Below are 13771 nucleotides of genomic sequence, written 5' to 3'. Positions count from 1 at the left end.
AAAAATAATTGATTAACTATTACAATTCTGACCCTATGGCTTTTGCTAAATCTACTTGCTTTGATCATTGTTCCTCAACTTTCACAAACAATTTAAATTATTTGAATGAGAATGGTTGGCAGTTGTACAGTATTTTAATTTTAAAAAGACTTCCACATCCATTATGCCATTTGATCTGCCCAATAACTATAGGCAACAGTGCAGGTTTTATTCCCATTTTACAGATGAAGAACCTGAGGCTTTAGGGAGATTGAAAGATTGGTACTGGAATGAATATGTGGTAGAACTGAGTCTTTTTATCTAGTTTTAACTCCAAGTCCAGGCTCAGATTGTATGCCCCTTCCAGATGATTCTTTAAGTATATTATTAATATGCAAGATGCCCTTTTCCATCCTCTTCTTTTTCTATTGGCTTTGGTTTCCCAACAAAGGGGCTTCCTAACGAGTATTTCTCCATTCTGGGAGCACATGTGGGCTCCTCCAGTCTCCAATCTTGTATTTTCCTTTTCTGTGGCTCTTCCAGCTTCGCCATCTATGGAAATCTTTCTTAGCCCCAACTTCTGAAGTCTTCCCACAGCCCCCTGGCAGTGGGACCTCCCATCCTAATCATCAGCAGGAGAGCCCATCAGAGAGGGGTGCAGAGGGCACGAGCATAGCACGCCGGGAAGCCATGCTGAGGGTTACTTCTGCATTTCCTTCCTTGCGGTCCTCAGGAGCATCCTCGTCGCCCTCCGGCCCGGTTCTCTCCAGCCCGCCCCGGATCCGGCTCCCCCTTCTTCCTCCCGGAGGTTGAGACGAAGCGTGGGACGCACCTGTGTCTCTCTCAGGTCACCCCGTTGAGGCCCGGGGGCTGCTCCCGGAGCAGGATTTACAGGCCCGGAGAACGCCAATGGGAGATCCAAATGGTCGGGGACTCCGGCACTTTAAGAGGCTTTTCTCTGGGAAACACCCGTCCCCTCCGTGCGCCTTATGAATGGAAATACTCCTCCCCCGGTCGAGCCCATTTTCCCATTTCACCAGGAGCCGCAGCTTGCACTCTTCTTTCGGTCTCCCCGCCCACAACAACGCGGGCAGCTCCAGGAGGGGACGGACAGGAAGCCTTTGGCCGCCTATTAAATCCCACCCATTTCTCCGGGGGCGATTTCCTAACCTTCCGGGACCGAATTCTGCAATTTGATGTGCGTTTTGTCCGAATGGTAGCGACACGGGCCTAAGGGAGGGGGAAAGCGAGGGGGTGGGGGGTGGGGGGTATGCGTTCTTTTCCTCGCAACATCGCTGGCGGAGCGAGGGAGCTCACACGACACAGATTTTTGGGCAAAGCCTTTCCATCTGGACAGCACCATGTCCACCAAAGCGGAGCAGTGTAAGTAGCAGCCGGCCTGGCGTTCTGGCCCGGCCTCCAGCTGGGAACTATTGCAGTTGCGGCGTTTGCGGCTGCCGGGAGACCTTGGCATCGCGCTGGTGCGGGGGTGGGGGCTGAGGTTGGGGCGGGTGCGGGGTGGGGGCTGGAAGAGATGGTGGGGGAGGGTGGACGTTAATGGCAACGCGGCGCTGTCCCCGGTGCTGAAACATAATGCAGCCTTCGCCGGGCTTGTGGAGGGGTTTCGCAAGACTGAAAGACCCTGCGAAATGAAATTAAAATGGGGTCATTCTCGGAAAAAAAAGGAGGTCTTGCATCTTTCAGATAAACATTTCGGTGTCTCTTGTTGGAGTGGGGGAAGGGGGGGCAGCGGCAAATCAGGGGCGGGGAAGTGTCAGTGCAACCAAAGCCGGCCTGGCCTTCTGAGCATGCCCAGTTCTCCGTGCTGGAGCCAAAGGGGAGTTTGTCTGCAGTTTCCACTTCGGGTTGGAGAGGCAAGAAGGGACGAAAAAGGGGAGCGAGGCGGGGGGCGGGCGGGGGGGCGGGGGGGGGGGAGCCAGGAGCTTGGCAGAATTCAGGATCCAGTGTGAGGATAATCAGCTCAGGAAAACCAACATATGTTAAAACTAAGCACAATTATAGGTTAAAGCCGGAGTAGGTGCTTGCAACAAAGTGAAAGGGTCTCTGGGGAAATGATCTAACCCTTTTTGTAGGGCAGCTCACACAAACTCTAACAAATAACAGGAGGACTTTAGTTGTTCCAGTAATGACTGACTGTGTGTTTGGTTGGAAACAACCTGCTAACTCCTTGTGGACAGAGGAAGTTTCTAATATGCTCCCTATAGTCTTTTATTGCAGTGTGCATCAGTAGGCCTTCAGTATGCACTTGGTGGGTTGATTAATGTGAAACCTTTTCCTGAGTGCACTTGAGGAATTCAGGAACTTAAACTTCTGATTGTTTTTTTTTTTTTATTAAGCAATGCGTTTGAATAAAAAAATATACCTAACCGTATTCATCTAATTGATACTTGTTTCTTTCAAAGTAGTACACAGTAATGTTGATAATATTGTCACTACTTTAAAGTCTTTGTAATTCTTCTTTGGAATGCTATTAAAGCCATTCTGGGAGAATTTGTATTTACCCAAAGCAGCAGTCTCATTATTTGGGGGCAGTAGCATGTATATGATAAAATGCAATCTGTCACTTATTTACCAGCTAGGTTAAGTGAACTGAAAACCATGGAATTCCAAGATTGATGGTTCAGTAGAGATTGACAATATACCCTTACCGTTTAGTATTTATACCTCTTTGCAATGTTTTATTTCCTTATCTGTGAACCTGGGGTAACAATGCTGATGGGGTTTTTGTGATTATAAATGAGAGAATTCAAATGCATGAAAGGTTGAGTAGTGAGACTAGCACATAGCAAGTACTCAATAAATGGTGGTTATAATACTGATAGTTATTTCCCACTTAATAGTCCATCTCTTCTAAATAGGAAGTTCTTTTGTGATTTTTTTTTTTTTTTGCCTGTCTCCAGAAGTTAAATCTAAACCTCAAAGATAAAATTTGCTTCTATGGAGGCTTTCAAAAAAATTGGATGCATTATATTTTGAGTAATGACAACATACTTGGAATCAATGTGGATCTTCCCACTTGAGGATATCACACTCTTGAAGGTTATATTATAGTTCTGTTGTTAAAAAGAAACCCACCACCTGTCATTTGATTTTATAGTTACATATTACATAAGTAATTTCAGGTCAAAGCCAGTGAGTATTACTTTCCTCTTCCTGTGTTTTCTTTTCCTTGTTATATTTTGAGATGCACTGGATGCTTTTTCTTGTCTTCTTCCTGGACAGTTAATGCCAAGGTAAATAAAATCTACATGTGGACCCAGTTATGTAGCACCAGTAGTGTGTAGTTAAGTAGCTATTTTAGAATTGTTTGTAAAACAGGTTTTTTTCATCTGTAGATGATGGAAAGGACACCATGTGGGTTTGAGTGTTGCATGCCCTTTTGATGAACTGTGAGACACTGGACAATTAATTTAATAGTTTGTGCCTCTTTAAGAGTTTTCATCTATGACGTGAGAAATAGTAGCAGCAGCTGCTTTTGTTTAATCCTAAGGGTTTGGAGGGCAAATGAGGTAAATGAGAGTAGGCTGTAAAAAGGATAAGGATGTTTTGGGTGTTTTTAAGAATCTTTATTTAGAGTGAGGGAAGATAATAATTTCTTTTTCTCTTACATGCATGAACATGAATGGGTTGACACTCTAGTGCACATTATAAACTTGAAAATAGAGCAAACACATAAAAGGCTGCATAGTTGATGTTCATGAAGGGTGAACACTTTTTAATAAAGAAAAGTTGCAGGTCTGTGGTATTTTAGCCTTGGACTCAGTAGGAGTATGGCTAAGGGGAAAGAGAAAGAGAAGGAAATGCCAGAAGACTTTTCTTTTCTACTGGATGTGAAGACCACTATTGGATGTTTCTCTTCTACTGGATGGGAGAGAATGAGAGAATTCGTTTCTCCTCTGCATTCAGGAGTGTGCACAGTGCCACTTGCCTAAGGACCAGAAGGGGATAATTAGATTTAATATAATGTTAAAATATTATTTCTGTTACTCTTCTTCCTGAGGCCTCTTGATATAGGTAAAGGTTTCACTGGTACAGGAAGTAGACATAGTTTGGTTGAACCAGCAAAGAGGAAGTAATTGCATTTCAACCCAAATTACGTGATTTACCTTTGAAATGTAATGTACCATGGATATGTGAAAAAGATTTTGTTTTTATGTAGCGGTATTTCCTTCCTTTTATGAATAAGCGAAGAAGTAATAATGATGAAAGAGAAGCTAATTTTAACAAATGTATAGTTTGGAGTCTGTTTTTATACATACGATCTGTTTGTTTCCTATGCTATATGTAGAACTATCATAAGAGAAGGTGAAAGCTTTCTAGCAATTTCTCAGGCAATAGCACAAGAGTTAAATTTTTTTCCTCCAAGTGCTTCTTTTTCTAACAAAATTCACTGTAGTGAAAATGTTTGTGTAGCTGATATAGAATCTGGAATGATAAAAATGAGAATTTATAGTTATTTTATTTGTAATTCTAAAGAGGAGCCCAAGTCTCCTGCACCTCCAGCCTTTTCCATCTTCTAAGAATTAAAATTGACCAATCTGGAGTACTTTGGAAGTATGCTTCCAAAAGCAGCTTGCTTTTGATAGCAGCAGAATTAAGAGTTGGGTTCCAGAATCAGTCTGCTGCCTGGGTATGAATCCTGGCTCTGCTTCTTACTATTGGTGTGACCTTGAACAAGTTAAGTCAACCTCTCTAAGCCTCGAATGCATATATATAAAACGGGGATAGTCATCATTGTTGTGAAGTTTACATGAGATGAACTAAGGAAAATGCTTAGCACAGAATCCTGGCACATAATGTTAGCTATTATCATTATCATTATCATCATCATTAAGTATCAAATCTTGTGCTTGCTGCTATATTATAAATTTGGAGTTAGCGCCCAGAACAATATTATTTAAATGGGACATAGACTATTGGACTTTTTTTTTTCTTTCTCTTTTCCTTGTCTCCAGGTCTCCTCTACAGCAATCAGCCTAACCCATTTTTGGTGTGAGAGGATCTCTGCATGGCTTGACTTGATTTATTTTATTATTATTATTTTTTAAAATATATTTTACTGATTTTTTTACAGAGGGGAAGGGAGAGGGATAGAGAGTTAGAAACATCGATGAGAGAGAAACATCGATTCAGCTGCCTCATGCACACTCCCTACTGGGTATGTGCCCGCAACCAAGGTACATGCCCTTGACCGGAATCGAACCTGGGACCCTTGAGTCCGCAGGCTGACGCTCTATCCACTGAGCCAAACTGGTTAGGGCTGACTTGATTTATTTTAAACAAAACATTTCTAAGGCATGAACTGCCTATCCATCACCTTTTGTATTATAATAACAGTGTAGCAGCTGGTAAACATAAATCAGTTATATAAATATCCATCAAAATGTTTGTTAAGCTTGGATATTAAACTGCTGATAATTTGAGCATAAACTCAGAATAGCTAATGATAGAAATGTGAATGTATTCTATTTTTAATGTATTTATCCTACTCAACATCCTTCTCTCAGTAACTAAAAGTCTTTTTAATTACATCAAAACCAAGCATTTTAAAGAGTACAGCTAATTAGCAGTATGATTTGAAGTTGAACTTGGCCCTCTCCTATCATGTTTAAGGGCCATGCTTGGAGAAATCAATAGAATGTTTAAAATTTTTACGTACATATATGGTAGTATTAGTAAAATAGAAAAGTACTTCTCCTTTGAATAGCACTGCAACCTGTACTTGTTCAGAAATCTTTGCACAACATTGCTAACTTCTTATAGATGAAACTCTGGTTTTATTCATATTTTATTAAAAAATTAGAGTATGGGTTATTAACCATATTTGTGCTAGCAAAAAAAGTCCATGAGTTTTACTCTTGTCTTACATGATTTCTCTGCATCATTTGACACTGCTTGCTGTATTCCTTATTTAAACTCTCTTTTCTTCCTCTTTTGACTATTCCTATTCAGATTTTTTTAGGGCTACTTTCTTCTTGCGCTTTCTAAACAGGAACCTGTCATTAACCCTTTCTCTCTTTTTAAAATCCCACAGACATTTGCTCTTGTTCACTCTCATATCAGGTATCAACTCTTTGTGGATGACATCCAAATACAATTTTCTAGTCTAAACATGCCTCTTGAACTATAAGCCTCTATCTCTATTGAGGCATCCTATAGACATCGCAAACCCAAACTCATTGTCTTCTGTTCCAAATTCATATTTCTTTTTATATATTACTCACTTCAATGAATGGCACCACTACCTACCCATGAATCCTAGTCAATATGGGCATCTTCTTAAACTTCTACTCTCCGTTATTAGTATCCAACAAATCGCCAAGCCTTGTTGATTCTAGCACATCCAGCCAAATCGCTGCCTTAACTTCTTGAGTCACATTGGACCGCGGTTGTGTGTGTGTGTGTGTGTGTGTGTGTGTGTGTGTGTTTTAAAGTTCCTCCAATGTATCATGTTCTTTTTGCCTGAAGTGGCTTTCTTTCCCTCGATGGCCCTCTTCTTTGCCTTTTGATTGTTCAATCTTTAGCTTAGAAGCTTTCCTTGATTGCCATCTTACCCAGTATGCCCCACTCGTGTGCTCACATTGTATTGCATAATTGGCTCTCTGGTTAGGTGCCCAGATTTACTTTGTGTGTAGACTGTATTATGTTCATCTCTGTGCCTCTTGTGTGCAAACACCATTGTCTAGTGAACAGTGTTTACACAAAAACTGTTTCTTGAATAAGTAAAAATGATTGAGAGTGACTTAAAAGTCTTTTACTACTATAAAGAAGGATTGCAGCCCTGTCTGGAGTGGTTCAGTGGATAGAGTGTCAGCCTGAGCACTGAAAGGTCTCTGGTTCAATTCCTGGTCAAGGAGATGTACCTGGATTGCAATTCATCCCCGGCCCAAGCGGGAGGCAACCAATCGATGTGTCTCTCTCACATCAGTGTTCTCTCTCTCTCTCTCTCTCTCTCTCTCTCTCTCTCTCTCTCTCTCCCCCCCCTCCCTCACTCTCTCTAAAAATCAATGGAAAAAAAATATCCTTTGGTGAGGATTAACAACAACAACAAAAAAGGATTGCATAATCAAGTTTCAGATATCATTAATTTGAAGATTACACATTGTCATCAATGTGAAGTTCTGCTTTTCAAATAGATTTACAGTTAAATAAAAATACACTTGTCAAAAGTACTTAAACATATTTTTTGAATTAAATTTTATAGTATTTATATAACAAATTATACCTTTCCTGAACATTCATTGTGTTTTTGGTTCTTTCTCATCAGTTAAAATTTTCCATTTTTTTTTGTTTTTTATTTTATTTTATTATTTTGATTAACTAAATCTTTATTGTTTAGATTATTACATTTGTTCCTCTTTCCCCCCCCCATAACTCCCCTCCACCCAGCTCCCACCCCCACCCTCTTCCCTCACTCCCCACCCACTGTCCTCATCCATAGGTGCACGATTTATGTCCAGTCTCTTCATCCCCCTCACCCCTTTCCCCCAAGAATAGTCAGTCCATCCCTTTCTATGCCCCTGATTCTATTATAATCACCAGTTCATTCTGTTCATCAGATTATTCAGTTGATTTTCAGATTCACTTGTTGATAGATGTGTATTTGTTGTTCATAATTTGTATCTTTACCTTTTTCTTTTTCTTCCTCTTTTTAAAGGATACCTTTCAGCATTTCATATAATACTGGTTTGGTGGTGATGAACTCCTTCAGCTTTTTCTTATCTGTGAAGCTCTTTATCTGACCTTCAATTCTGAATGATAGCTTTGCTGGATAAAGTAATCTTGGTTGTAGGTTCTTGGCATTCATCACTTTGAATATTTCTTGCCACTCCCTTCTGGCCTGCAAAGTTTCTGTTGAGAAATCAGCTGACAGTCGTATGGGTATTCCCTTATAGGTAACTGAGTTTCTTTCTCTTGCTGCTTTTAAGATTCTCTCTTTGTCTTTTGCTCTTGGCATTTTAATTATGATGTGTCTTGGTGTGGTCCTCTTTGGATTCCTTTTGTTTGGGGTTCTCTGTGCTTCCTGGACTTGTAAGTCTATTTCTTTCACCAGGTAGGGGAAATTTTCTGTCATTATTTCTTCAAATAGGTTTTCAATATCTTGCTCTCTCTCATCTTCTGGGACCCCAATAATTCGGATGTTGGTACACTTGAAGCTGTCCCAGAGGCTCCTTACACTATCTTCGTATTTTTGGATTATTTTTTCTTTTTGCTTTTCTGGTTGGGTGTTTTTTGCTTCTTCGTATTTCAAATCGTTGACTTGATTCTTGCGATCCTCTAGTCTGCTGTTGGGAGTCTGTATATTATTCTTTATTTCAGTCAGTGTATGCTTAATTTCTAGTTGGTCCTTTATCACAACCTCGAGGGTCTCATTAGATTTCTTGTAGGTCTCATTAAGTTTATTGGCAGTTTCTAGAAAATTCTTGAAAAACCTTAAAAGTGTGGTTTTGAACTCTATATCCAGTAGTTTGCTTTCCTCCATTTCTGTCATTTGTGTCCTTTTTCTTTGTCTCTGCATTTTTTATGCTTCCCTGTGTTGATAAAGTGGTTTTCTGTGCTGAGTGTCCTCTAGGGCCCAGTGGTTCAGCCTCCCCAATTACCTGAGGAGGACACTCTTGGTGCACCCCCTTGTGGTCTTTGTGCACAGTCTTGTTGTAGTTAAGCCTTGATTGTTGTAGGTATCACTGGGAGGAATTGACCTCCAGGCCAATTGGCTGTGAGAATCAGCTGTGTCTGCAGTGGGAGAACTTCTGTGCTGGAGACACCCCTCTGGGGCAAGACTTGCTTCAATGGGGCTTTGGTGTTCACTGAGTCTGCCCCCTGAGTGTGTCCTTTATGGTTCCATGGAGCTGCAAACTGGATGGTCCCACTCTGACCGCTGAGTTTCCTGGCTCCTGGATCTCTAGGGAGGTGCTAATCTAGCCTTTGCCTGAGGCTAACCAGCAAAAGCTTCCCTGCAGGGCTTGGGCGGGTCAGGTCCCACGGGATCAACAGGGCGGGGCTAGCAGTTATGGCTGCTCTCAGAGGCCCAGCTTCTCAGTGTCTCAGTAATCCCTGCAAGTCCCTCTGAAAAAAGCTGCCCTTGAGTTCTGACTGATGCCAGACAGTCCTGCTTCTCCCGTATGAGTCTGGTTCCCCAGAGACTCGCCTGGAACTGGAGCTCAGAGCCTGAGACTCCCTCCTGATTGAAAACGACAACCACGCCCTCAGCCACCAGCCCGCTCCGCATGCACCTCTGCACCTTAGTATTTTACTTCCGCACTGCGCCTCCTCTGAGTCTCAGTATGCTTTTCTCTTTCCTTCTAGTTGTAGAATTTCCACTCAGCCAGCTTTCCTGTGGTTCTGGATGATGTCCGTTCCGTCTTTTAGTTGTATTTTTGAAGTGGTTGTTCAAGGCAGCAAACTCCGGTGTTTACCTATGCCACCATATTGGTTTCTCCCCCCAAATTTTCTATTATTATATTCAACATAATAATTACGATTCCTAATTAGTAGACAATCTTAGTACACAGCCAACTGTTTTTCTTAAGATAAAATGATAATATACCTGAAGTCTGTAACTCTTCATGCTATAGTTTGATTTGGATCCTTTTATAATACACTAGAGGCCTGATGCACGAAATTCATGCAAGAGTAGGCCTTCCTTCCCCTGGTTGCTGGCAGACACCCGGGCCCGAACTTCTCTCTGGCCCAGCTTGGTCTGGAAGGACGTCCAGAATGATATCCGAAATGATGTCTGGTCTAATTAGCACATTACCCTTTTATTATTATAGATACTAGAGGCCTGATGCATGAAATTTATGCAAGGGGGCTCAGCACTCGCAGCCCCAGCTTTGTCTAGAAGGTCGTCCGGAAGGACGTTTGGCTGTCTGGTCTAATTAGCATATTACGCTTTTATTATTATTGATGTTCAAGTTTTATATATTGGTTACTCAATCAATAAATGGGATTTAAGTTGGGATTTTCATTTTGTAGTGTTGTTATATTGGAAATTCACATGCATTTATTTCTTACATTCCGCAATAATATGGGTAGCTCTGTATAATGGGTCTATCTTTTCTTTCATTTTTATACATGATGGCTATTGATTTTTTGTGCTAATTTTATAACTTTACTAAATTATTTTCTTTTTGTAGTTGTTTTTCCATTTATCCTTTGGGTTTTCAAGATGTATAATTATATAATTTGAATATAGAAAATAGTTTTATCCTTTCTTTTCTGTCCAGTTCTTATATCTCTAATTGCTTTATTTCTAATTGGATTGTCAAGTATCTCCAACACAATATTAAATATAACATAGAGAGTGAGTATTCTTGTTTTAAATTTTAGTTGTAAAGTTTCTACTATTTCACTATTAAGTAAGATATTCTTTTGGGCTGAGATAATGTACTTAGGAAGTAACCATCAATTCCTATATTATTGACTTAAAGAAAAACCTGAATGGTGTTGAACTTTGTCAAGTTCATATCCTGTATCCATTGAGACCATGTAATTCTCTTGACTTTATTAATACGCTGGATTTAATTTTATCATCTTATTTAATAATTTTTTGCATTGATATTCACACATTAGATGTGTCCACAGGTTTTTGTTTTTTTTTACAGGGGTGATATGGGAAGTAATTTTAGTCAGGAACTATGAACAACCCTATATTTATTACATAAGATGAGTCTGGAAGTTCTATTTTTTCTATGCACTGGAATGATTTTTGTTGTTAATCCTCATCAGAGGATATTTTTTCCATTGATTTTTAGAGAGAGTGGAAAGGATGGGGGGAAGAGGGTACAGAGAGTGAGAGAGGGAGAGAGAGAGAGAGCGTGAGAAACACTGATGTGAGGGAGACATCCACTGGTTGCCTCCTGACAGGGCTGGAATCCAACTTGCAACCCAAGTACGTGCCCTTGACCGGGAATTTAACTTGTGACCCTTCCATGTGCAGACCAGTGCTCCAACCGGCCTGGGCTATACTCTGGAATGATTAAAGTAACATTGAGGTTATCTGATCTTTAAAAGTTCGTTACAGTCCCCCTGTAAAACCCTCTAGCCTGGTGCTTTTTAGTAGTGGAACTCTAACTTCTTTCTCTATTTTCTCTATGACCCTTGTTCTATTTGGACTTTGTGTTTCTGCTGGGGTCAATTTTGGTAAGTTTTATTTCTCTAAAAAATGTATTCAGTTCATCTAAGTTTTCAAATTTGTTTGCATAGAATTATGCAAAAGTGTCTTTTAGAAATTTAACGATTTCTATTATGTTGATGTTACTCCTTGTCATATCCAATGTGGTGTATATAGTGTGATTTGTGTCTTCACCCTTCCTTTAAAAATTTATTTATTTATTTATTTATTTATTTATTTATTTATTTATTTATTTATTTATTTATTTATAGAGAGAGAAAGAGAGAAAAACATTGATTTGGTGTTCCACTTATTTATGCATTTTTGTATGTGCCCTGACTGGGAATAAACCCACAACCTTGGGGTTTCAGGATGATGCTCTAACCAACAGAGCTACCCAGCCAGGACCCTGCCTTTATTCTTGATTGAGTTAGTTAGCGGTTTGTATGTTGTTGATTTCTTTTGTAAGGAAATAGTTTTTGGATTTATGTATTAATTCTATTGTTTTTTTTTCTAAATTAATTTATGCTTACATCATTCTCCTTTTTCTTGGTTTCTTTGTTTTATTTTGGAAGTTATTTGTTAGCTTTTTGAGTTGGGTATCAATTTATTTATTTTAATATTTTGGTATAGGCATTTAATGCAATATATTTTCCTTTGATACTTCTTTTCTATGTTGCCTATAGACTCTTTGTAATGTCAGGCTTTTATTATTATTTTCAAGAGATTCTGCAATTTAATTTAGTATTTGCCTTGGACCCAAGAGTTATTTAAAAGTGTGCTAATAAAATCCATGTGGAAAGAAGTTTTGTTCTTTTTAAATTTTGTTATTGATTTCTATTTTTATTGCATTATAGCCTAAGAATGATATTTGCATTTTTTCTGTTCTTTGGAACTTAATGAATTTGTGTGTGTGTGTAGCCTAACATTTGGACATTTTTTGTGAATGTTCCAAGTGCACTTGAAAATAAGTTTAATCTGCGTTTTTGGAATCCAGAGCTTGATATAATCTATAAGATCTACCATTATGTTGCCTAGGTCTTCTATACTTGATTAATTTTTAGTTGGCTTGGTTTTGGATTGTGAGGTATGTTAAAGTTTTCCTATTAGTGTTTCTGTCTATTTCTCCTTGCATTTTCTGTAGGTTGCTGCTTAATGAAAATTATTATTATTGGGTTCATAAATATAGTAACTGCAATATCTTCATTGTGAATTGTAGCTTTAAGAATTATAAAGTGTTCTTCTTTATATATTTTAATGCTTTTTGCTTTCAATTCCACCTCGTCAGATATCAAGATTATGACCCCCTGTTTTCTTTTTGTGTTTGCCTGATGTATCTTTCTCCATCCTTTTATTTTTAACTCTTTTGAATCTCTTTGTTTTAGGTGTGTCTTGTATTCTGCATAGTGTTGGATTTTGCTTTATTAGCCAATCTGAAAATCCTTTTCTTTCAATAGGTGAGTTAAGCCCATTTACATCTATTGATATGATTAAAATGTTTGGCCTCAGTTCTATCGTATTGTTTTATTTTTAAGTCTTTCGTATCTACACTTTTTTCATTATGCAGTGGGTTTTATCTGCTTGTTTGTTCCATTGTTTAACTTTATACTAATATTTTTTATGCCATTCGTCCATTTTTTTGGACTTAAATTGGTTTCTTACATTGAACAATATTGAAATTAGCTTATAACTTTCCCCTTGCTCCTTCTATCTCAGTATCTGATTTAAAATAATATCTTTTTTATTTCTAATTAATATTAATTAGGTAACCATATCATATGCACTCCTATTTCCCCATCCCAATTTTTGATTATTATACTATGCTTTATTCTCTCCTTTATAACTGTGGTTTAGCTTTGTTCTACAGGGATATTTATATTTAATGCTCACAACTAATTCTTATATTATTGTCTCTTGGTTTCTTTGGTTGTCTGAATGTTCTTTCCTAATAGGAAGGACACATAGGATCACTGTACCCTGAGTTTTGGGAAGTTTATAATAGTTTACAGCTTTGTACTTGGAGGTCAGTTGGAGTAGATGTAAATTGCTTAACTCATATTTTCCTTCCTTGAATGTCTTAAATTTGTTACATCGTTTTTCTAGGGGGAATTAAGAATTGTTGAAAAGTCTGGTGAAGGTCTTGTTTTCTTTTCCTTATTTTGCCTGGATGCCTAAATGATTTTTTATAAAAGTAGTTTTAACTGTAATATGACTCACTGTTGGCCATGTTAAAATGATTGTGGTTTATCCTTTCAAAATATGTAATTTTGAGATTTTTTTAAATTTTAGAAGAGTGTTCTGGAATTATAATTTTAATATTTATTTTTTCTATTGTTTGACATTCTTTGCAATCTCTATCATATGTATGATGGGTTTTTTCTGTTTTTGATAATCTTCTATATGGATCAGTTTTTATTGACTATTTTAAAAATCCTTTCATTTCTTTTCCAGTTTTTTAGAGTCCACTGTACAATATACTTTTATTAGTCTTATATGTGAGCTAGTTTATTCATGGTGATTTTGCATGTTAAGTAGAGATATAATTATTTAGCCCTTAATTTGAAATGTTGAATATAAATTAAAAATTGAAACTTTTCAGTTGAATATTTTCTTATTTCTCATAAATCCAAAGTTTTTATTATGCGTAAGTACAGACAT

At 38.3% G+C, this 13771-nt stretch overlaps 1 protein-coding gene across 4 annotated transcripts in view; it reads left to right on the top strand.

The window, feature by feature from the left end:
* Positions 1-1261: 1261 nt before the first annotated feature.
* The window catches only part of UNC79 (unc-79 homolog, NALCN channel complex subunit), a 226932-nt gene continuing 214422 nt past the window's right edge, over positions 1262-13771 (top strand). For all 4 annotated transcript variants that reach the window (XM_059687243.1, XM_059687253.1, XM_059687233.1 and 1 more), the window contains exon 1: positions 1262-1362. In XM_059687243.1, coding sequence (XP_059543226.1) covers positions 1341-1362 — 22 coding nt within the window. In that variant the 5' untranslated portion in view covers positions 1262-1340. The remainder of the gene's footprint in view (positions 1363-13771) is intronic.

Source organism: Myotis daubentonii, chromosome 1 (assembly GCF_963259705.1).
Source record: "Myotis daubentonii chromosome 1, mMyoDau2.1, whole genome shotgun sequence".
Classification (NCBI taxonomy): domain Eukaryota; kingdom Metazoa; phylum Chordata; class Mammalia; order Chiroptera; family Vespertilionidae; genus Myotis; species Myotis daubentonii.
The sequence above is the reverse complement of the archived record's forward strand: the minus strand, read 5'-3'. Positions and strand labels throughout refer to the sequence as shown.